This window comes from Glandiceps talaboti, chromosome 15 (genome assembly GCF_964340395.1).
Source record: "Glandiceps talaboti chromosome 15, keGlaTala1.1, whole genome shotgun sequence".
NCBI lineage: Eukaryota > Metazoa > Hemichordata > Enteropneusta > Spengelidae > Glandiceps > Glandiceps talaboti.
The window spans coordinates 6,818,444-6,845,275 of NC_135563.1; the positions used below are offsets into that span (position 1 = coordinate 6,818,444).

At 35.3% G+C, this 26,832-nt stretch overlaps 1 protein-coding gene across 1 annotated transcript in view; it reads left to right on the forward strand.

Moving 5' to 3' along the window:
• The window catches only part of LOC144446613 (protein FAM53A-like), a 69,647-nt gene that overhangs the window by 34,063 nt on the left and 8,752 nt on the right, over positions 1 to 26,832 (forward strand). The window contains exon 5 of the mRNA XM_078136419.1: positions 22,141 to 22,191. Coding sequence (XP_077992545.1) covers positions 22,141 to 22,191 — 51 coding nt within the window. The remainder of the gene's footprint in view (positions 1 to 22,140; positions 22,192 to 26,832) is intronic.

Here is a 26,832-nt window from a genome sequence, read left to right on the forward strand (position 1 = left end):
TTCTTCAAATGTAGCTAAAAGTTGTGTGTTGCTTTTAATGATTCTTGTGTAAGCTAGTAAAGTGATGTTTGTAATATGAAATAGAATTAGTAGAAATCGTGATGTGAAATAGTCCAAGAACGGTTTCATCTTTCAAACAAGCTCTTCTGCAGGCCATACAAGTACCAAGCTGATGTTGTTATGTACTGGTACTAGAAATGCATACGTATTTCATATATTATGATTTATATCTGCCCTCGGGTTTATAGCCATTAAAAACAACTATTACTGCAGAAACTACCGCCAAGGTTAACAGTAATAGGAATGCTTTGCCCCTGGAACTAGGACAACTAAAAAGAAATCACGACTCTCAAAATTTTTGACAATTTTCCTCTTTTTATAGGAATATTACATTTGTGTTGAGTTATGGGGTAATGTAGGAGTAATTTATTACTAGGCTGTTAAAGGCTTACATGTCGTGATGTAGTAGTACTCCTAACTCAACTCTTGTCTAGACGCCCGTCTTCCCTGCAGTAGAGCTTCATTTTAAGTAGATTTGTCGTACTAGAGAAATATTAAAAGTATAGGAGAAAGACCATAGTAAACATCACTACAGAGAGATGTACATTTGCATAATGTACATCTTTTGAAATTACTCTAAAGTATTTGATATCACAGGGATGTAGATAAGGGTCAGTAGTCGATAAAAACAACGGACTACTTCATAATTTCATGCCTGCTACTTTTTTAGGAGTTCATGCTTAAATTCATGGGTCTCCGTCGTGGTATTCCTACTCGTCTAGCGACTCGTAGTGACAAAGCCCCTTAGGTCACTCATACTTTCCTAGGTTGAACAAAGAAAACTATTGAGGAATAGCATCAAATTATACCACTATTTTTCACAATATTTCCTAAATTATATTTCATAAGTATAACTATATATAGTACATGTATTCCCAATATTTTTATTCGTTGGGTTTGAAAATACTCACATGACTTTAAGGTGTTGTCACTTCTCGTCCTTGATTCAAAGTGATAAGACCCCTTAGATCACTCATATTTTCTTTTGATGAATGAAGACAAATATTGGGGGAATATAATATCTACTTGATTGACTCTGTATCAAGAACCTGTGACCTTACCCCCCCCCCACACACACACACACCTCACCATGCCACCATGCCCCCCTCCCCTGCACACACACACACACACACCTCACCATGCCCCCTCCCCCTGCACACACACACACACACACACACACACACACACCTCACCATGTCCCACTTACACTCCACACATACTCCAGACACTTCAATAAAAGCAGCTCAGATGTTATGTTTTTTCTAGATTTGTTTATTTGGCAATAAAATATTTTATAAAAATATATAAATATAAGTACTGCGGACGATAATATCACAAGAATTTAATAAGCAATCATAACTCAATTCCATTGTGGTCATCCTCGAGATGGAATTCAAAAACAACGACGTGACCAACTAATAAAATGTTTTTGTGCAGTCTGGTTTAGTGTTCATCTTCAGACTTCCACAAACAACCTTCTTGATAATCATAAAGGATGAATTAGAGAAGGCTAAGTTTACAAAGTGTAATGGATGTTGTAGGCACAGATTATTGCCATGGGATCCCTAAAGGCTTATCTACATTGACAATCATAGCAGCCCTTGACGTCAGTGACTACTTACCAAACTCACAGCTGATAAAACTGAAATGATGGTACAAAACTATCAGTCATTATCTTCAGGTGGTGTGATTTACATTTGGGTATTGAAGCTAACAGTAATTTTGGCTTCATTTTTGTACTGTGTAGCCTGTCCATGTTTTTATTTTAATGAGCTTATGCATCCGAAAATGATCTCCAATTTCCACCCATGCATGTTTAGTGCGTCATACATGTACTTGCTAAATTAAAAAAGATCCATAATGATATATGCATTTTGTGACCTCATACTGACTTTTCATATTGTCATAAGCCTACGATCTATAGACCATCAGTATATGGATTTCGTGACCTGTTCTTTACGAAATGATACTGAGTTTTCATATTGTCACAAGCCTACGTTCTGTAGAACTTCAGTATATGCATTTTGTGACCTACTGTGCTGAAAATTATAGTTTTCTATCGTCATAAGCTAGCATTCTAAAAAAAATAGCGATCTACATTCAGTACATGCATTTTGTGGTCCTCTCCTTGCAAAATAATAGTTTTCAGGTTGTCATAAGCTTACATTGAAAATAAAATGAAAATTATGGTGTATGCATTAATAATGACCTTCTTCTCAAAAAATGATAGTTTTTCTATTACCATAGGCTTATAGTTTGAAAAACTCAGAAAGAACTACCATATACCATATTATAGTTTTCATTGTTCAGTATAAAATTTGCAAAACTAGATATGATGTATGTGTTGTAAGAAAGACGTCTGAATGTGTATTTTATTATGTACTGTAGTATTGAACTAAAATATTGAATGTACATATTGTTATAGCATTTAACCATCAACTATTAAAGACTTTTATTGTATGTTGTTTTCTTTCCTCTCAGCATTTTATTTCTACAACCATAATGAGTATTTGTTTTAAGTTATCAAATTGACTTTAAGGTATATTTATTGCCTCAAATTGCCATGTGTATAAATCACATTTTTGAAAGTTTATAAAGTACAGCCGTTACAGAATGAGCGTGAAGTTTTGATTGGGTGTCAAGTTTGGCGAAACTGACAACAAGGTTTTCCCAGTAAAGATAACATTGTACAGCTGTTACAAGATGAGCGTGAAGTTTTGATTGGGTGTCAAGTTTGGCGAAACTGACAACAAAGTTTCGCAGTAAAGATAACACAGAGATTGACCTCTTTAATAGTGTGAAAGTGTTTCACTGTATGTCACTCAACTTACTATCTCATCTCACAAACTGCATGCTCATCCTATATCAGCTGTAATTAATATATAGAGAGCCATTTGGTGGCCCTTTGTTTCATCATCCTAACTCTCCAGTGTAAATTGCAATTGACATCAATCAATCAATCAATGAATCAATCAATCAATCAATTAGTTTATTTCAGAACAATAAGGCCACAAGCCCAAAGAGCAAACAATAATACAAACGTTTCAGTTCATAGAGGGAAATTCCTCTCTATTTTTCATTGCAAAATAAATAAATGAAGCTAAATTATTTAGATAAGTTATATTATCTGAATTCAAAAGTGAAATGAACTTATCATAAGAAGGGTTAAGCAAAACCACCTTGGTAACATTTCTTTACGAAGGTCCTTGGAGAACGGACAAATTGCTAAGAAATGATACTCGTCCTCAATACAGTACAAATTATGTGTAATACAGTATTTGCAAAACCTTTGGTCAGCAGGAATGTTTTCTTGTAGTCCCCTCTCAGTTTGCAAAGGATCCACCAATTGATATTATTGCTATGTGAATAACATATGTGGTTTGACACAACTGGACTATCTGACTGGGGTAGAATCAACAACATCTAATTAAAGCCACTTCTGAATATATTGTTATTTTTGTCATATTTTTTTTTTTTAATTAATACATAATTATGATGTTCTACTTACTCACTGAACCATGCATAATTGTCAGTAGTAACTGAATCCTGCAGCATGACAATTAGGCTAAATGTAATGAATAATGACATAATTTTGATACATTTTGATAAAAAAAGTCTCATGTTGGCCCATTCCCCTTAATCTAAAGGCAATGATAAACATATTAATTACACCCTTGCATGTACAGCAGTTACCAACTGTGGTCATAGTGTAACAGATCTAACACTGCGCGGGCCTTTAAGGACAATTATGAACATATTTTATTGTAGGTTTACACTTAGTAGTTCCAGAATGTGGTCATATTAGCTCGCTGACCCAAATTGGGCCTTTAAGGACAGTGATGAACATATTAATATTACATAGGTGCAAGTGTAGTAGTTATCGAATGATGTCATACATGTTGTGTATAAACACCTTAACTAGCACTGATGAACATATTTTAATACACACTTGCACTAACAGTAAGTTACCAAATTTGGTCAAAGTGTTAACATGTCACTGCACTGTACTCTTACATGTACTAATAAAAAAAAAAGATTCTTGACAAATTTATGTCTTGTTCTGAATTGAATTTCATTATTAATTGTACTGATCAAAGTAGCAGCAGAAGTTTAACCCTTTCATTTCTGAGATACATACATGTACATGTGCTAGCTGCTTACCAGAAACACGTTTCCATTACAATTTCTCGTTCAATTTTATCACCATCTTCACATTCGTCATTACCTCGCCAAATCTACCTGTCAGAAACTGGTTCAAGCAAGACACTCTTCCAAACTCGACTACAGAAATGCATTGTTTTATGGCCTACCATAACATTTGAAACCATTACAACACAACACGCACAAAACACTGCAGCACGATCATCATGCGGGCCAAGAAGTATGATCACATAACACCAATCCTTAAAGAGCTCCACTGGCTATACCAGTGCAGGATAGAATCAAATATAAGCTGTTATTGATCACTGACAAATCTCTGAATGGACTATCGACAACCTACATACATGTATCTGACCTAATTCACATGAAGCCAACTCCCAGGACACTCCAATCATCTGTCAAATGTAATTCTGCACAAAACAAAATAATTCTCACATGCTACACCTTGTCTATGGAATACACTGGCATTAGAAATGCAACAAAAAAACAAGACCTAACGCCGTCAAAAAGAACTTTATATATAGATCTATAGCTAATCTCCAGAGCCTTCTAACTGTACATTGTAGTGGAAACTGGTGATTGATTGATTGATTGATTGATTGATTGATTGAATGATTGATTGATTGATTGATTGATTGATCGATTGATTGATTGATTGATTAATCGATTGATACTAAACCAATACTAGGTGACTTTGATATAGGATTAGATTGACAGGGTCTACTCACCCCAAATTTCACCCAATTTTAGTTTGATTCTCATGAGCACAACTAAGACTGAATAAAGATGCCTGCGCCAAAAAGTCATCTTTCTGAACTCAGTGTATAAAGTACAACAGTTATAAATTAATTACCAGGCAATTATTAAAACAGAAATTAATGAACTTTACATGAGTAAAAATTTCCCCTGTGGGTACATGTAGTCGAATGAAGCACTTTATAGATTGAATCTCGTCTGCTCCCTAATTAATTACTTATAATAATGCCAATAGGCAATAAATATGCCAACAAATTTCTGTTGTTTTCATCGTGCCACTTTTAATACTAAATAGTGTTATCAATTGATGGAAGAAGTCATCCATAGAAATAGTTCTTTATGTGGAAGTTATTGTCAGTCATAGTTTTTTCATAGCCTCATTTTAATATACATTGTCAAGTTTCCACACTTACTGTATGTCTATCACTCTGATGGTGACAAGTTACTTATAACGGGTGACAGTCAATTATCAGTTGTTTCCCATAGCTAAAGAAAATAGTTATAAGGAATTGAACCACCACCACCACTTATGTATTGCCTTTAGATAAACATTTAGGAAATCATGAGGAGATGTGTCCCCTATCAGCCACTTATATCACCTTTTAGATGAACCAGGGAAATTGTGAGATGTGCCCCTTGTAAGCCATTTATCATAACCTTTAGATGAACCGAGGAAATTATAAGTTGTATTCATGACCCTTCGATCCTAAGTCAGAGTAACTTCCTTCACATAAATCAGATACTCATGAATATTCAGTCTGCATTTAATTATTCATAATCATGTCTGCTAAGACCCATGATGCAACAGTGTTCCACTGAAAGACCAATAGAGGTGAAAAAGAATTTTAATTTGATGCTTCTTGGTACCGGAGCAAAAATTATGTGATGTGAAATTATGAAATGACTTTCTGGAAACCCAAGTTTATGGAAAATGCCTTTATTTCTCTGGAATGGCGTTCCCCGTTAACAAAGGAAATATGAAGAGTTGTGCTCACTTTCAGACAGTTTTGTATTCTGTTAATGTACTGGTTATATGGAACCCCTGAAAAAGGCTTGGGAAGAAACTCAGTTAGTATGTACTTTAAACGCAACAAAACACAATGAGCATAACATGTATCAAGTCAAACTTAAAAAAGGCCTTGAACTTTATTCTGTAGATGAAGCCATAATTTCTTTTGTTATGACTGGGAAACATTTGAACGTATAGGAAGTTAATACATATAGTGTAATCAATAAATGTAGGTGATTGATGTCATGTCCTATATGTAGTAATTTACTACCACTGATTGTATGTACAATAGAGTTGATACACGTATAGCCACATTGATTAATGGTTGGTATGTCAGTATCTGTACCTGTAATGGGTCTGTGCTGGCAATGAAAGCATTTCACTCTTTGTATCATACACTGTACAAATGATTCATCTCCTACTATTCAATAATTCATCATTTATTTTGTAGATTTGTGAAGTTGCTTCATGATTGGTTTTATTTCCAACAAAATATTTCAATACCAATAAAAAAATATAAAAAACGACAGGTAATGAGAGAATCCAGGTACTTGATCAATCAGCTGTACTGAATGTACATAATCAACAGAATTAGACAAGAGGCTCAAATTGGTAAAGTATTCAGGCTTGGGAAAACTGGGTTAGAATAATGTTAGGGATAGCGAGTGAACTGTAACATAAAATATTGTAAAATGGAATGCCCACAGTCCAAGTTAATAAAAAACTGGCACTTCAGGTATACATGTAATCATTTGTACTTTTAATAACAATCAGTAACAGGCCAAACGTTACTGGAAAGTACAAAATGTAATTTGAACCCTTGCTCATGATACCATGTTTTCCTGCAAACTAATCAGTACAATGTACGATCAACATTTCATATATTGGAAGAGGTTAGGGAGTGGATGTAAATTAAGGTGTGGGGGGGGGGATATTTTGCAGAAGTTCAGCATGTCAAAAAAGATTGAACTGGCTCAAGACATTGCACATAAATCACTTACCCTCCCATTACTCCATCATTGGAATACCTAGGATTAAAAATATTGCAAAAAAAAAAGAGTGCCCCTCTACCAAACACATGCATGAAAAAGGGTAAACCCTCCTAAAATATACTGACCCCCTCCCCCTGTAATTTATGTCCAGTCCCTTATGATGGTCATATAGGTAGATCTGAGCATATTTCACAGACAACTAAAACTTCAACTAACATGTCAGTGTTCATTCACTACATATATCCCAGTTTAATACTGTAACAGCAAGCAATTCTGTGACCTCTATCAAGAGGTCAACCCTTCTATCAAAGTGCATAAATAAGCTCACACTTCAATTCCACAGCATCCTCTCCAGTGTATTAGCCAGGAACCTGATTTGCCATTAAGAGTGTGTTTTGTACTGTGATGTACAGGCTGCTGTCAAACTAGTGTGTATAGTTCTTGTATGTGTTATTCATAAAATGTAGTACGATAACAGATAACTGTCACCCAGTAGTATTTTTAGCACTTGAACTATTTTTTGTAAAATGATCAAAATACTCACTGCATACATACATTTTGTACATGCACTTTAGTTGTCATAGTGCCCAAACTGTGTCTTCACTGAGGTACTTTCACCTGTCAGAGATGTGTTGTTAGTTTTGCCATAGTGCCCAAACTGTGTCTTTACTAGGTAACTATTAAACATACATTCAGCTCTCAGAGACTTTGTCATACTAAACTGTGTCTTCACCAAGCTGTACATTCACCTACAGTAGCTGTCTGAGAGTTTAGTGTTCTGACAGCTATAAAGATTAACTTACTTGTAAAAGTCTGCAGTGATCTTGCTGCTCCCAAGATGAGTTTATAGCTTGAAGATGTAAGTTGAACTCTAATCCCAATGAGCAGACATTCATCAAGTCATTTTAGATTGCCAATTTAGTGAGTAAGGAAAAGTCAATGCATGATTCTCCTTTGAGAATTTGTAGTGTGGCTATTCAGTATTTTCAGATTTTGTTTCTCAGAAAAGCAAAAAAGTTGTTCTCAGTTGTGTATTATTTAATATAATACTGTAGTTACAGCTGTAAGATTTACATGTAGAAGTTGAACTAAAACTGCAGAGAAAAAAATACACTTCATGTCTGATATCATTTCTCAATATTTTTATTTGTTCAGCCAAGGAAAATATAAGTGATCTAAAGTGTAGTGTGGAATTGAACTTTTGTTCTGAAAACAAACTTGAAAATTGTACCTGAAATTTTTGACTGCACACTTCAGTTCTTTGTTAATAGATTAACCCACTATTCAGCACATGTGATGAACTATGGACACGTGAGCCTAATGACTTCCAGACACCTTTGACCACATATTAGGCTCACATGTCCATAGTTCATCACATGTGCTGAATAGAAGGGTAATCAGTTGTGTGCAGTCGAAAATTTCAGGTCCAGTTTTCAAATTTGTGTTTGGAACAAAAGTTCAATTCAATGCTATATAATTTGCCAAAACAGATAAATTTTCTTTTGATGACCTAAAGAACCTTATCACTCTGAATCAAAGATGAAAAGTGACAAAATGTTTCGGTCATGGTCATTTACCGGGTGAAATGACAAAAAAATATTGAGGAATAATATAAATAAAGCTGCTCAAACATAAGGTATGAAAAAATTGGACGAGTCAACTTTTCATTGCAGAATGAATAACATAGATGTGCATTGTGTACCCCCATTCTAATGCAAAGTCATACGATGAGCATGCTTTCTGGTGAGCAGCGCCAGTCTTGTGGAACAGTATACCACTTGAACTTCGTTCTTCACCAGCTGTCGATAAACTCAAGGAGGATATCAAGACACAGTGTGCAAGAGCTTTCTAACTTACAATTACCTACTATTGTTGCCTTAGAACACTACGTATTGGATTTTGGCACTATACAAATTCTTTTGATTGATTGATTGATTGATTGATTGATTGAGTGAGTGAGTGAGTGAGTGAGTGAGTGAGTGAGTGAGTGAGTGAGTGAGTGAGTGAGTGAGTGAGTGAGTGAGTGAGTGAGTGAGTGAGTGAGTGAGTGAGTGAGTGAGTGAGTGAGTGAGTGAGTGAGTGAGTGAGTGAGTGAGTGAGTGAGTGAGTGAGTGATTGTAATGATGTATCATATTCTATGTCTAAATCCAGTTTACTGTTCTGCTACTGTTCAGATGCTTTCAACTTGGTTTGCTCATAGATACTACATGCATATGAAACCTACATGTATATTTGTGTATGGTTTGGGTGTAATTGCACTTTGGGTGGCCAACATAGAATTGTTCACAAACTGAAACATACATACGCAGACAAACAGCTGGGACATGGGACAATGCTGTAACCCCATTCCACAGTACTGACCCAGTTGGGATTCAAAATAGATATTACTAATAAAATCCATAAACAATTTCCCAAACACTTATTTATCAAGGAATCAAATTGCAAATTTTACTAAGAATAACATTCTTTGTGCTCCATTCACAACAAAAGCAGCGTTCATTGTCAAGAAATATGCCAGTCATCAGTTGGATTCAAGTCTGTATTTCACAAGGTCATGTAGATTACACTTCAAATAAAACTTGTATGAACATGTACTTGATATGAGAACAAAATACAATGAATCATGTCTTTAATTAAGTGGACTGTTTTCTTATTTTTCAACATATCGGTTATTGATTCCTTCGCTTCTTAGTCTTGCATACCCGTTATTCCTGGGAGTTCAACTATTTGGTAGCCAGGTGTTCATTCTATGATAGACCAGTATGTGAATTCTAATAACACTTTAATATCTCTACTAGGTAATCTCCACAAAATATTTTAAAGTTTTCTAGTCATGTATGGTTATAAAGTAGGTAAAAGCTTCCAAGTATTTGGGTGTGTTTTTTAAAAACAAAATGACAGTTTATTTCAGGAAAGTATTGAAATTTTTTGCCAGTTTTCTCATCACTATTCATAACCATGATGTTGATTGCCTTCTGTGGTGATAGATTATCTACGAACTGTTTTCAGTGTTCTTGCTTTAAGGTTTGGGAACCCACTATAACAAAAAGAGGAAATTGTGGCACAAATCTCAGTGACATGGATCGATACTAAGCTTCCAATACATTGCAGTATAATTTTGGTGGGGAACCCTGGTATAGTGACTAGGGAACTCTGCTTGATTTTACATCCTTACCTTACCACAGCACCCTTAACAAAAACACTGTTTGTACTCTATAGTGACTATTACAGTCTTATCACCTGTTTATTCGTTATTCATAACAGGGCTCAGAAACCCATTTACCCACAATGCAGCTTGTTTCAAGGTGTGGATTCAGTAACCTTTGCCTTGTTCAGAAAAATGAATATTGCAGTTAGGTGAAAGATTGGTTTAATAAACTAGACTACAACATATATGATGTATATGATAACAGATATGGGGTAAAGTAAAGCTATACACGTATGTGCATGTTAGGGGTCTATCAAGAGTCTGTTATTGATTGCACAGCCATTTGTAATCTACCAATCATTTATGGTTTATCTGCCAACATGGAATTAATGTGCCATAAATCAATTGACAATATTTAATATCATACAGGATGAATAGAGGATGTGCATTACAACAGGCAAATCATTCAACTACAGAAAACATATGTTGTGGATCAGTAACTGATGCAGATAATATTCTGTAAGACAATGCCATAAAAAACATTCTAGACACATTTCTTTTCTCTACAGTAGGATGTCTACATATCTATATTATACCATGCACAAGCCATGAGTTCAAACAAAAAATATGGAAGTTACACCCTGACCTCTCTTTGGCACAACAACCCGCATCTAGTATGTTATCGGTTTTGTAATGTTCAAAATATGAGTCTAAACTTTCAAAGTCATCATTATTCCCCTATGTGTTCGCAAATGACTGAACAGCGGCCCATAGGCCATAGTATTGAAATTAATATATTCCATCGTAACTCAAAAAGTTGAATTCACACAGACTCCATTCAAGTGTATAAAGACATATCATTGGAGGTAACCAAATTTTGAAGGATTTAACTGACATCTTCAACAATGTCAAACTGAAATATTCTTGATACATACTGGGGTATATATATAATTCTTGTAACTTCAAAATAACAGTTTTTTCCATAGAGATTTCAAATGGCTGTAGTGTTGTACACTTTTTGAAATATGTGAAAATGGTAGTATTCTTTTTAATGTAACAATTTTTTTCAATTTTCAGAGGTTTTTAAAAAAAAAAAAACATCTGTACCTCTTGGCATGACATTGTTGATTTGGTAACAGCATGTTCATTTTAGCTGGCCACAGACCAGATTGCCCAGCTATAGTCTGTTACCTGGGTTGGCTATCAGCTGTACAACACAGAAGTTCAATGTAAGACTATGTTTTAAACTTTGATCTCTTCAAACGTCAAAGGAGAAACTTTTGCTCTCAGATTTTTCAGCTGGTATAAAATAAATACAAGCGACAATCATCACTAACTAATATTGTTGGGTTAACGCCTAAATCTGTATTTGCAAGTTTGTAGACCTTGATAGTGTTGTGTTGACTTTAGACATAATAGTACACATTTGTGGGTGGTGTACACATTTCAGATGACTACTTATGCCCTTACCAATTATACATCCATTATTGAAGGTAGAGTGAATGACCCCGTTTGACCTCAGCGGTTTATAAGTTCAGACAAAGAATGCCAGCTGACAGCCTGAAGTGTTTGGTAAACAGTGTGCGGTGCCTTGTCTAGGACTGTGTAACACGACAGGTATTTTTGTTCTGTGTACAGCATTGTGACTCATCCTTCATAGTGACTTTTGTGATCCTCCCTGTCAGCCAGGAATGTCAGATGTGAAGTGATATGGGTGTTTAGTGATTCAAGCCATGTTTTGTATGCATTTATTGCATTATAAGTAATATAATATACTAGTAAACATGGCTCGTAGTAACAACAACAAACCCCCCCCCCCCCCCACACACACACACACCTCCAGTATTTTGAAGTTCAGAGGCACTTCGTAGTTACTGAGGTTATTTATTGGCCCGAATTTCAATCATAGATTTGTGCATTATTTTTATCATATCAGTGGCGCCATACGGCTTACAAAGGATCATTCATTGTGTTCATCCCTAGACCAACTTTTTTTCTATAACTCAGCCAGACAACTGTTTTTTACACCTAAATTTTAATCCTAATCTGAAGTGAGCATTTAACAAGTTTGTATTTCTAATCTATTGTCAATCAAATCAATGGATTAGTCAAGCAAGTGATGAATCAATGGAATAAAGAAAGCCGAGTGGCAAGAACCAGGGCAGTGCTGTGAGGATTAGTAGTAGTAGTACACTAGTACAAACCAGGGGAACTTCTTAGTTCATACATATGAATGGGGTCAACTTGTACCAATTCTTTTGATTTATAGGTTGATTAATTTGATTTATTCATCAAAATACCACCTGCTACATGTACATGTAGAGTATTTGAAAAGTAGAAAATGAGGCCATGGTTAGGTTAAGTTAAGTTAGGTGAAAAAGGAGAAATATTTGCTGAACTATTATTATTAGAATGGAACATGCATTGCTCTTTGAAAAGAAGAATAGAAATGCCAATGTATTGAAACTGTGACTTAAAAAAAGTAGTGCGCTCTGGTAGTATGTCTGGATTCTGGTAAGCCTAGAATTGGGAGTCAGGTGAAATTTTGTATATGCATATGTATGAGATGAACGTGTTTATTTTCTGTACGACATGTGTAATAAGAGTGATGCAGTGTTACATGAACTGGGATCAGTCCAACTAAAGTTTCAATACATTGAGAAAACAGGCTTTGAAAAGGAATAGATGGATAAATTTTGATAACAACGAGGCCAAATAAAAGATACATGTCAACTTTCTGATTAAAAAGACTCTTGAATAATAAAAAAAATAGTTACAAAAAGACAAAATAATTGTATATATATATATATATATTCAATCTTAGGAACAAAGTAGAGTGGTCAAATATCTTTGATTATTTGGTACAAGTATTTTAATCCAAAATTCAGAAATCAGGACTGCCATTTTTAGCAACTATTACATACAATACTACAGACTTGGTTTCTCAGTTTTTTTATGGTGACAGCTCATAAGATAAATGAGTTGCTGACAACTAAGCATTTTAACAACTTCAAAGCTAATAAAAGGCTAACGGCTTTCAGAGTATTTACAAATTCCATACTAGAACAATATCTTATACTAGTAATAGGTGTAATGCACATACAGATATCTCCTTGTGGACAGAACTCAACTATATACAACTAACATATTAGGAAACGAGAAATTGGAAGAGAATTTATGCTCTGATTATCTTAGACACTCTATTCATAAAGTTTTCAGATCATAATTTACTTGTATGTTAAGTTGTTTTTACAACACCCGTGATAAATGTCATTTATTTTCACATAAATAAAGGTGAATGTACAAATAATGGTGAGACAAGTCTAGAAATATCGCTGCCAGTTGTATATACACCTGCTGTGTGAATAATCTGTTTTGTTCTGTATTGATGGTTTGGGTCTCTCATAATATGAAAAATGTTACTTTATATAGATTTCTCCCAAGATGGATTTCATAGTGAGGTAATCTTTTTTTAAGTCTTGTAAATTAATGACAGAAGTGTACTGAGTGGTACACATTTGTACTTTTGTATCGGTCAAACTCCTCATAAGTCATGAAATACAGCTAAGAAAGAAAAATTCTCTTGTACAAAATTCATCAAAATCTTAGAACGCATGTACATTAATAGATCTAAATCTTTACCAGTGTAACAACACCAACACTGCTACACCATGAACACCATCACCACCACCGCCACCATTAGTACTACTAACACCAAAAACACCACCACCACTACTACTACTACTACTGCTACTACAACCACCACCACCACTACTACTATTACTACTACTACTACCACTACCACCACCACCACTACTACTACTATTACTACTACTACTACTACCATCACCACCACCACTACTACTACTACTACTATACTACTACTACCACTACTAGTACTACTACTGCTACTACTACACTACTACTACAACCACCACCACCACTAAAACAACAACTACTACTACTACCACTACCACCACCACTACTACTACTACTACTACTACTACTACAACCGCTACTACTACTACTATACTACTACTACTATACTACTACCACTACTAGTACTACTATACAACCACTACTACTACTACTATACTACTACTACTACTACTATACTACTACCACTACTAGTACTACTATACTACCACTACTACTACTACTATACTACTACTACTATACTACTACCACTACTAGTACTACTATACTACCACTACCACCACCACTACCACTACTACTACTATACTACTACCTCTACTACTACTATACTACTACCTCTACTACTACTACTACTACTAGTAACTACTACTACCACTTCTACTACTACTATACTACTACCACTACTACTATACCACTATCACCACCACCACTACTACTTCAACTACTACTGCCGCTACTACCACCACCACTCACATCACCATCATTACCACCACCACTAACACCACCAACTTCACCCCATCACAACCACTAACAATACTTAGCATTACCAAGGTGACCCATCCCAATCACCACCACTAAAAACACAGACAACACAGCACCAACACTAACACAGCTACCATCACGACCATCCTCACCCCCACCACTACCAGTACCAGTAACATCAATACCCAGCACCACTACCACTAACAACACAACAACACAGCACAAACACCAACATGGCTATCACCACCACCACCACCACCACCCTCCTTACCTCCATCTCTATCACTGACATCACCACCACCACCCTCCTTACCTCCTCTACTTCTGACACCACCACCCTCCTTACCTCATCTCTACCTGACATCACCACCGCCACCCTCCTTACCTCCATCTCTACCTCTGACACCACCACCACTACCACCACCACCACCCTCCTTACTTTCATCTCTACCTGACATCACCTCCACCCTCCTTACCTCATCTCTACCACTGACACCACCACCACCACCCTCCTTACCTCCATCTCTACCACTGACTCCACCACCAACACTTTATCATACCCAGTCATTGAATACTATCTTCATCATCATCATTTTCTTCAAAATCTCAATCTCTCGCCATTAATTTAATTTTGAGTGTATTTGAAGAAAAAAATCCTTTCAAGAAATAAATCCAGTAGATGATATACATTGCCAAGCTTCAGGGTGAATACACTACCCATTCCTCATATAGATCGAGTGCTGTTAATTGGTTGAATTCACAGAGCACAAGAGAGAGATATAGGTAAAAGATACAATTGATAAGTAAACGTGTTAATATCACTACATTACATCAGCATGCAGGTGTACCATTCATTAACATCCAACTCAAAAACCTGTGTTATCTGAAACGTAAATTTAGTTTTTTCCTATCGTTTTAAGTAATCAATACTTCACCATGTAATTATCGTAATACATTTGGACTCTGCTGAGTCACATGGAATTAAAAACAATCCGTCATTTCATTTTACCAGTTAATTTCCTGTACCACAAATACTCCTAGACATTATTTCGGCAGCCGTGCAGACTGATTATCAGTCTGTGGGAGTTGGTGCTTTCCTCAAAATATAAATGTGAAGTCATAGAAGCTGAAATTTTAATATTGTCCAGATCAGTTTTGATATACTAACTACAATCATTAGTTCCTAAATATAGCATACTGCACTCTCCAGCAACTTAATAATTCTAAGATACATTTAAAAAATATTACATGGACATATTTACATTCATATTTTTTAAAAAAATGTTTAGATTTTTCCTTCCAATATTATGTTTCAGCAATTACATACATACGTCATGTATAAATATCATGTCAATGCAATCAGTCCATACTTTTGAAATTGTGCAATGCATAGTAGTCTTTTTAGCAAAATTTGCTGTTTTTTGGTTCAAACATATATAATATTTAATAATACTATCATAGTCTGGGTACTTTGGGGTATTTGCACTCCTGCTTGTGGTCTTTTCTGCTACTACACATTCACTCGCTATGCTACACTTATGAAAGTACAAATGTACTGGCACATAGACCATTTTTGAAAAAAAAACGGGCATTGAGCACTGTTGCACGCACTTTGTCAATTTTGTGACCCGTATATACCTGGATTCCCCAGTATGTTACTGGGTTTCAAGACCTCACAGCAAAAACACTGAACAAGTAGAAACTAGTCAGTATTGAAATTAAAACTAGTTTTCCTTTTTGTGTCTAGAATTTGGCAGTCATCCAACGTACTTTATAATAGACAACCTTGATATTGAATTTGAGATTATCCCTAGTGCAGTTGACCACTTTAATTGAATTTGACAACTTATACAAAGGTGGATAGCAAGAAGATGAATGCTATGCCTCAAGTAAATGGATCTGTCACTGAACACTAGTGTCAAGTATACACTAGCTGAATACAGATTTAGTGTCTCTTAGCAATGAACCATTGAACTCACAAAATATGGTCTCTATTGGAAATAGAAGTTATGAAGATATGAAAAGTAATCAATAGATCAGTTTGCTGAATGTAGAATGTTCTGAGACTCTTAGGAGCGAGATCAATAGTTCAATGTAGGATAAAAAAATTAATTCTTTTACGGGGGGGGGGGGGGGGGTTGAGCCGTTTTAGTTCTCATCCTTCAAATCGGTTTTACTTTTAATGGATTTGAATTGATTGTGTGGTTTGAAGCAATTTTCAATTTTGGCCAATTTAGTTAGGGTTGGGGGGGGGGGGGTCTGGGGCCTATAAAGTAAAAGAGTTTAGTTTGTTTTTATCCTACATTGAACTATTGGTGTCATCCCTTAGAAATATTAAAAGTAGTACTGCTACACTCTGAAATATGATTTCTATTGGAATGATTATTAAGCTGTGAATATATGAAAGGTAAATGATAGCATTAGATAGCATTTAATACATTCCCTCTGTTATGTGTGCTCATCAATGTATTGAAAGATGCCTGCTATTTGAACCAAATAAAACTGAATGTGTTTTGTAAGGGCAACAAAGCACTCCCAGACAGACAGACAGACAGACAGACAGACAGACAGAGTGGTAGACACACACACACACACACACACACACACACACACACACACACACACACACACACACACACACACACACACACTGACAGTGGTAGGTAGACTGCTGCATTTGTATAACATATTTTCTTCCCCTAAACTGGTGATATTTTTTTTTTAAGTTTTATTTAAGAAGGGTTTACCAAGTATGGTGTAAAAAAAAAAAAAAAAAAATCATTTTAGAAGGGTTGACCAGGTATGGTGTAAAAAACCCAACATTTATAAGGGTTGACCAGGTATGGTGTAAAAAAAAAAAAAAAACATTTTAGAAGGGTTGACCAGGTATGGTGTAAAAAAAAACCAACATTTATAAAGGTTGACCAGATATGGTGTAAAAAAAGACCCCAACATTTTGAAATGAAGTACATTTACAAAAAAACATCTATTTTAGAATGGTTAGGTCGGGAGTGGCGTAGAAGAAACGTTGTACATTCTGAATTTAAGGATATACTAATACTAAGGAGTGTTACACCGTGCACATTGTAAAGGGATTACTTAGATTGACTGATATTCTACATTTCCTACATGTAGGTTAGATGAAACCTGGATTTATGCCATCCTGTAAGTGAACCTAGTCAAATCGTCAGCCGGTGTTATGTCAGCTTAGATTCATTAGTTTATACAAAAACCCTACATGTCAGCGTGTACTACTAAAGTAACAACTGTACATTTCAACAAGGAAAAGGTTAACAGTTTCCCCCCTGTCATATCCTCTCAGTCTTAAGGTTTCATAATCAGTGACAGCAATCCTTACTGTGAATGGTTTTTGTTTTTGGAGGCCATTCAAGTCGTTGGATTATGTCATTTTGTAAGTGAACCTTGTCGAACTGTGAGTTGGTGGGTTTTTTTCAGCATAGAACAAGAAACCCTACATGTCATATCTTGTACGCGACGTGACTCACTATATATTCAAGTACAACAAGGAAAAAGGTATCAGTTTTCAGTGTCATACTCCAAGTCTTCAAGTCTGATAATCGCGTTCTTGAAGGCGAGTCAAATTGCTGGGTTATATCATTTTGTAAGTGTCTAGTCTAATTGTGAGTTATTACATCAGCTAAAAAAAAACAATGTGCTGATTAGTGGGTACTATTGCAGTAACATTTCTATAACAATTAAAGAAAAGATGAACACTTCAACGGTCAATAGCACTCTAAGTCTTCAAGTTTAGTTATCAGGCAGTCACTGCAATCAGTCTGTGAATTAGTTCTTGTTTTTAAAGGTTGATCAAAATAATGTAACACATTATCTATGCTTGTGCACATTACCGTCAGCATCATCATTGCTATAGCCTCTCTCATCTTATCGTTATCACTTTGTGATGGACTCATTTGGCCATCCAAAATCAGAATGACAGTTACCACAGTTTTCAGATGAGTTAGTTTGTAATTACAGCCTTCAATTGAGCACACACACACACAAAGATGATGTTAATGCATCAGAACTTATGAAATTAGACATTAAATGAAAGTGCACTTGAAGTTTGTTTCATGATTGAATTAACTGTACAATGTTTTGATCGACACAAAGTGCAAGGTCTGTGTGTTGGCAGTGTGATTGTTGAAAGTAGTATACATGTATAGTATAATCATGGGGATGCAGGAGAGAATCGCATAGTGCAGCTGGGACCAGAGTCAACCCAAATGCATTAACACTCGTAAAATTTAAGCCAGCTTAGAACATACATATAGTTCTGGCGTAAACCCCTGTTTCACATGAAAACTAACTTAAAGATGACCTTATTTTTTTTTGCAATTTCTCATTACCCAACCGACCCAATTTTTCCACTCTGACATCAAAATAATTTTAAAATATTATTTTCACCCGCCTCTAATATTTTGTAGAACAGCGCCCTCTCTGGCAATAATAAGCAAGTGTTTGGACTGGTGACATCATCTACAGTCATGGCGGAGGTGGTAATGCTTGTCGTTAATCCCATTATAACCAGGCTAAGATATAAAATATTTATACGCGGTGATGATTATTGACTATTTTCGTTATGACTTCAAATTAAGATTTAACTTTTCCTATGATTAAGATGTGTCAATTTTCTGTTTTTTTCTATAAAAAACATTAGACATTTGAAAATTCAGACAATGAAATTTCATTAACATCCCAGACACATAAATCATTCTTTTTTTCTATCAAGTACCCGGTGGAAATCTAAATAACATAATTTTAATACAGTTTAAAACTAGGACGTACAAAATAATGAGAACCAGGAGGCACTATAAAACGACAGATGTTATACAACTATCGTCAAAGAATAATCAATGCATTTTGCTCATTAAAACAGATGTGGGACATTACAAAGTGGAGAACAGTAGAGTTTATAGCAGTTCATTCCTCCTTATAGTGAACTAACATGTATACACCTTAAAACTAGCTGGAGGCTTAATTGAATATAAAAACACCATTGCCATGGTACACAGAGTGACAAGTGACAAATTACAACTCCATTTAAAAGTCAATTCCAGTAGTGAAAGCAGAGTGCACTTTAATTAGATTTAATGACGAAAATATCCTTTGTATGATGAAAATTATTGAATTATTCATCGTTAGATTGATGGCGGTCTTGTTAATTTTCTGCCTACTTTCCACTGTTCTTTGTAAATAGTTTCCTGAATTCTAGCTTGTGGGTTCAATTAAGTTGTCTCTATCAAGGTTTCATATGAGATTCAAGTATGAGGATTTTCTGAAAGCTGTTCTGTGACAACTAGATTGGTGTACAATTTATTGGTTGTACGGTAAATCACTGAGTGAGTGAAAATCTTCCCTGAAGCTAACTCCAGGTATGAATGGAGAGTGTTGTTGTCAAGACTCAAATAAGACAGGCAACCAGGTGTACAAATAACCATAATTAATTCAGATGAAAAGTGTAAATATTAAAAATGAAAAAGAATCTGCAGAAAAATAAGGAAGAAACTTACCCTGAAGCTAAGTTGGTAATAAATGTACTAACATTGTTGTTGTTGTAGAGATCTTGGTAAAGACAGGCAACCAGGTGTACAAACAACTCTAATTATTTCTGAAGAATATTGTGAATGTTAAAAATGAGAATAATCTTTAGAGAAAGAAAATAAAAAAAGCAACTTAAGGCAATATTTAAATTAAACAGTATGTCAATCATAGTTGTATGATGTTGACAAAGTTTTTGTGTAAAAATCATTATACCATGCCCAAGCCAAGTTACTGTCTTTGAACAAAAAATATGGATTATATACCCTCTGGTTGTTCTACATGTAAATACACGACAACCTGTGTCTGCATTGCTGATACTGTGGTGCACAAATATGAAGGAAACCATTCCAAATTGCCATTATTTTTCATAAATTATGCTTGATGATGTGTAATTTCATGATGTGTCTATACCCTTCAGTGTAAAACATCTCATGAATATTCATTGTTCAACCATGAATATATTATTTCTGCTGACTCCCATGATGCAATGCAAAGATACCCTATAAAGACACAAGATCAATTTGATGTTTTTTCTGAAATCGCAAGTAATTGAAGGTGATGTAAAATCATGAAATGACTCTCCAGAACCCATAGTTTATGAAAATGACTTCATTTCCTGGAGTGGCGTTCCTCTTTTAAGAACTTCAGATCATTGTCCTGTTGGCCCTACAACATCAGACTTGTAAACCCTATTTCCATGCGGATTTCCTGAAAACTACTTATCTGATCAAAGGAACCATATGTTTTGGCAACAGCAAAGAAGATATTTATATATTTTGAGACATTCTAGCTGTATTCCTTGAACACTTTATAACCAATCTTGACATATTTTACCATGAAAGTAGTTTTATAATAATGGCCCTTTTTTATAGTAGTTACACTTTATGCATGGTTGACAGGATATGGGTGGTTTTTGAACTACCTCTTTCCTTTTCCAATTAATTTACCAGAATGTAAAGTGACATTGAAGTGATGCATAGAGAAAAAGGACTGTGTTTTGTGTGATGAATGGATTGAAAGTGACATTTCAATTTTGTAAACGAGTCAAATACCATCAGATAATCATTAATTTAGACACACTTTTAATGTAATCATGCAAGACTCTTTCAGCTATCCTGTGGTGAAAATAAGTTTATCTCATTGTAAAGATGTTGTCCCTTACATGTATTAAAATAATACATGGGAGTTGAAATCCTTATACTGGATCGATTGTTACACTTACAGAATGAAGTCCACAACATTACAACTTTTGCTCATTGTAAGGGATGATCACACAATGTCACACAAGCTATAAAAAATGAATTTCGTATATACAAAAACATGTCAATGTGGCACTTGTGAGCATTCGTTTATGGGAAAGAGAGGGAGTTTTGGCCTAAACGAACCCAAAAAAATGTTTGTTTATTAAGCTTGTATGACATTGTGCAATCATCCCTTACTGTAATCCCATGGGAGACAGCGCCCTCCCATTTTTCCTCCAATTATTTACCCAGACACACTTTAATCAAATGAGGTCAGTTGTGTAAATTAATGAACCATTGCTTTCTCCAACAATAGCAAAATAATGTTTTCTAATGTGTTTTAATACTCTATTGAGTATATGATGAATCCTTTATGGTCTAGATATGACTTTTGCTGACCTCAATAGTAGGGCTTACAAGAAAGTAACCCCCCACCCCCCCACCCCACCCCCGCCACTAGATGTGTAATGACAAATCCTTAGGGTCACAAGTATTTGCCAGCTGAATGAAGATAAATATTGGAGAATAACATAATTATACAAGCACCAGTATTTTCAAAGAAATATCGGGCACAGTAATGACAAATTTGAATGTTTTGACTCGTATTTCAAACACAGCTAGCAGAACTACATTTGTAGTGACATAGACACACGTTGTCATGACATAGACATGTGTTGTCATGACATAGAACGACCAGAGTATATATTCCATATTTTTTTTGTTTAATTTGGCTTGTGGGTATCATCATGGTACAATAGCTAACATTGTTTTATTCCATATTGTATTTTTCAGACTTCGTACGATAGATGTGGAATAGAAGGTACTCACAATAAACAATACCTGGTAAGTACTGATAATCAAAGATCAACTGTTAGTCAATTTTAATAGGGAATTCTTTAGGCAAACAGCTGTTCATTTTTTTCAAATGAAAATTCCCACTCGCACAAGATCTCTTTGGACGCAAATCCCAACTTTTCGTTGACATCTCATCGATCATCAGCATCATCAGGGGTGTGTGCTACAATGGGCTGTTGTCACGTGTAGAATAGCCATCATAATGCTGATGAGATGTCGGCAAAAATTTGAGATTACTTTCCACAATATATGCAGTTGTCTTCACTGAAGTAGGGAGGGTTATTTTGGTGTTTCCCCACGAATCTGCAGACTGGATGGGCTGGACACACACAAAAAAAGACTAATGCGAGGGTAATTAAGTGATTCATGCGCATGCTGACGAGAAACATTTATTTTTTTATTTTGGCCTTATCAGTGCAAATATAAGTTAGTCAAAATGGGATTTTGATCAAGACTGCAAACAAACTTTAAGTTGATTATTTTTGATAATATATGAATTTTTTTTTACATCAGCATAACCAGCTTTGCTCCAATACCATTGATGTTATGTTTACAATTTTAAAGGTAAAATTCAGTCCTTACAAGATTTGAAGTGGAATATCGGTTTTAACAAAATTAGATTTACTTGTCTTGTCAGAGAAACATGGGTGTTTTGTGAGGCATGTCACGTAGAGAAAAGTAGCAACCTGTAGGAACAGATGGTAAGGTGATTATAATGGAATCACTCAGACAGAAAATAGTCTGTAGGGAATGGATAAGTGTCCTAAATTAGTTTATCCTCTGGAGATGTGACCAGTCTGTTGTGTTACCATGGTGATATGACCAGTTTATGTCACCATAGATATATGATGAGTTTGTTGTGTCACTATGGAGATATTACCAGTTAAATATGTCACCATGGAGGTGCAACCAGTTGTATCACCATGGTGATGCAACCAGTTTGTTGTGTAACCATGGAGGTGCAACCAGTTGTATCACCATGGAGATACAACCAGTTTGTTGTGTAACCATGGAGATGTGACCAGCTTGTTGTGTCACCATGGAGATGTGACAAGGTTGCTGTGTCACCATGGAGATGTCACCAGTTTAATAGCATGTCACTATGGAGATAAGACCAGTATGTTGTGTCACCATGGCAATGTGACCAGTTTGTTGTGTCATTATGGCAATGTGACCAATGTGTCGTGTCACCATGGCAATGTGACAATGTGTTGTGTCACCATGGCAATGTGACCAATGTGTTATATCACCATGGCAATGTGACCAATTTGTTATTTCCCCATAGAGATGTGAAGTTTGTTGTGTCACAAATTAATATGTGACCAATTTTTTGTGTGTCGCCATAGCGATACACCCAATATATTGTGTCACCATAGCGAGGTGGCCAGTTTGTTGTGTTTCCATGGAAATGTGCCCAGTTTGTTCTGTTACCATGGAGTGTGACATATATGTATGTGTGAATATATCAGATAGGCATATCTTACAGAGTAAAGTAATAAAGACTGTGTGATTAATATTCTCACTAAAAGAAAGTGGTTTGATACCAAACCATGGCCCAGTTCTTCAAATTGAAATATTGTTATGTATTGCACTGTTGGAAATACCTCACGTGTTCTCATAAATCCTGTATACTAATTTTATTGCTTTGAGTCAGTTTTTTTGCTGCTCACCCTTTAGTGTATTTCTCTAGAACGTCTTTGCAATGTTTAGTACAATTTATGACTAGGTACTAAATTTTCTTTTTTATAAACTATAAATAGGAAAATCTATAATTTTTCTACTTAACCCATTTTCTTCAACATCTTAAAGGAAAATTTAACCTGCAAAGGGAGAGAAAAGCTAGTCTTGAGGCAAATAAAAATTCATTTTTTATGCCGGATTTCAGATGATGAATGCTGGTATTCCTATAGGCTAGCCACCATGTAAGTGATAACCATACCGTACCTCAGGGATCAAAGGCTAATTTGTAACTAGAAGATCCAACTGTTGTGTTAATTGTCATCCTGTTCACTACCAGAGTTTACATCTCTGGGAATCATGTATTGACCTAAACTTGACATCCTTAGATCCTGGAGTTAAAAGATGAGATAACACATTCATAGAAAATTAACCAAAGAACTTAGGGTCATGCATAGGTCGGTGTAAGAAAAAAAATAGAAAATTGAATCGTTACCATACCCAAGCTTACTTGATATGACCTCCACACCTGATATGACCTTCACAGCTGATTTGATATGACCTTCACAACTGATTTGACATGACCTTCACAGCTGATTTGACATGACCTTCACAGTTGATTTGACATGACCTTCACAGTTGATTTGGTATGACCGTCACAGCTGATTTGACATGACCTTCACAGCTGATTTGATGACCTTCACAGCTGATTTGACATGACCTTCACAGCTGATTTGATATGATCTTCGACGCTAATTGTGAAATGACCTCAGCTGATCTGATGTGACCTTCACAGCTGATAATACATTAATAACTAACACAGCTGATTTAAGATGATCTTCACAGCTTTACAGCTGATTTGATATGACCTTCTTAGCTGATTTGATATGACCTTCTTAGCTGATTTGATATGACCTTCTTAGCTGATTTGATATGACCTTCTTAGCTGTTTGATATGACCTTCTTAGCTGATTTGATATGACCTTCTTAGCTGATTTGATATGACCTTATTAGCTGATTGATATGACCTTCATACTAGCTGATTTGACGAGACCTTCACAGCTGATTTGATATGACCTTCTTAACTGATTATAACCTTCACAGCTGATTTTTAAAAAAATGACCTCCATAGCTGATTTAAAATATATCATAACTGATTTCATTTGAATACTAAATAGCCTTCTACTGGTAGTGACAAATTAAGACTCCTTAAGTTGCTCATTATCCTCAGGTGTCTTTGGCTGGTAGCGGCAAATTAAGACTCCGTAAGTCACTCATATTTTCTATAGCCGAATGAAGTAAAGTATTGGGGAATAAAATCTAATGAATAACTAATCATGAAAACTGTTAAAAACCAGGAAAGCTAAGCTTGCATTCACTATGCATTATTAACAGTGGTTGTAATGACACCAGTGTATCTTGATTAGGGTTGAACTTCATGTCGCAGAGTAGATGAGGCCAGTCATAGATTACTTACAATGGCAGCCTATATCACGTATTCAGTCTCTACCCATGGTGGTGTATTAAATAAGTCCATTTCTGATTTCGTAACGATGTCATCTATCAATTGACAGTTTAGCTTGTTAGTTTCAAGTATGCTGTCAGTGCTGTCTATCAATATCATTTTAAACATGTTCAGCGACTGCTTGGAGCCATTATCTGTCACATCATGGCGATCACTTACGAAGACTACTTAGTCCATTCCTCATCATACATGTCGACTTTACTTCCCCAAGTGCAAGGGCAAGTTTCAAAGACACCACTAGGTTTTTTTTTATGTCAGTACAAATTATAAATGAGATTCTTGGATGGCACAATTTATATATAACAAGCTAGGAAATCACACGCGGGCTGCTGAAGATGAAATTTATGTCCGTGAATAATCATGAATATCTCACTCTGTTATATCAGATTAAACTTTTATAGATCTCTCCTAAATATAGGTAAGAGTTTTATTTATTGTATAGAGTTAAATTGGAAGTTTTGTGTCACATTCTCACTTGTATTATAATCAGGAGCAGAATGAAAATAAATTAACAAGCATATTTCTCATTTCATCAATTTTGTCACTTATATTAGTCGTTGGAACTATGGTTGAATATTTTACTAGACATAGTCTGGTGATTGGGAAATTACATTGAAGGTCCAAGTACATCCACAATCATTTAAATGTATACTGAAAATAACTTTTTCGAGAAAATGAATTCAAGGGAAACATAAAAAGGTCACTCAGAGGACACACCTGCCAATAATGGCAGCTCACCTACTTTTAAAGCCACATACGAAACAAAAACTAAAGAAGGGCGCCCTCAATTGCTGGAACTTGATGACTGATGCCAGTTTGAAATACCATGACTTGATTTAATCAAGTTTTTACTAAAAATTAATATCTGAAATCAGAATGCCACCAAAATTAAATCAATCCATTCTTGTCACAATGGCAGTCTTTCAACCAAGTTTCGTTAAACTCCATCCATAAAAAGTGAAAAGAAAACAACAAGAGAACTGGAGAGAAAAGAACACATTAATTAAGCCTAACTGTCTGTTGTTCATGCTGATTTTAGACTCTAAATACAAAGATGAACAAAACCAGCATTCAAACCCCATGTATTGTTGTATTGATTTAAGTTTGATATTCAGATGTGGTCCTCAAAGGATTTACAATGTGATTTATTGACTCTATAGTTCATGTTGTTGTGTTAGCAATTCAAAAATGACTGTCTTTGTCAACCTGTCAGTACTAATCACAGGAGACAAATATTTCAATTTGAGCTAGACTACAACTGGTGTTATGAGTTTTTTGTATATGCACAGACCATATTTGATAAGAATGTTATTGTTGAATTGGCCATGGTTTTGACAATAGATATGTCAATGTATAATGTTAACATTATAATGTTACCCTGTTTGTTACATCACGATCCATTTGGGTTCAAATTCCCCATGTCGGAA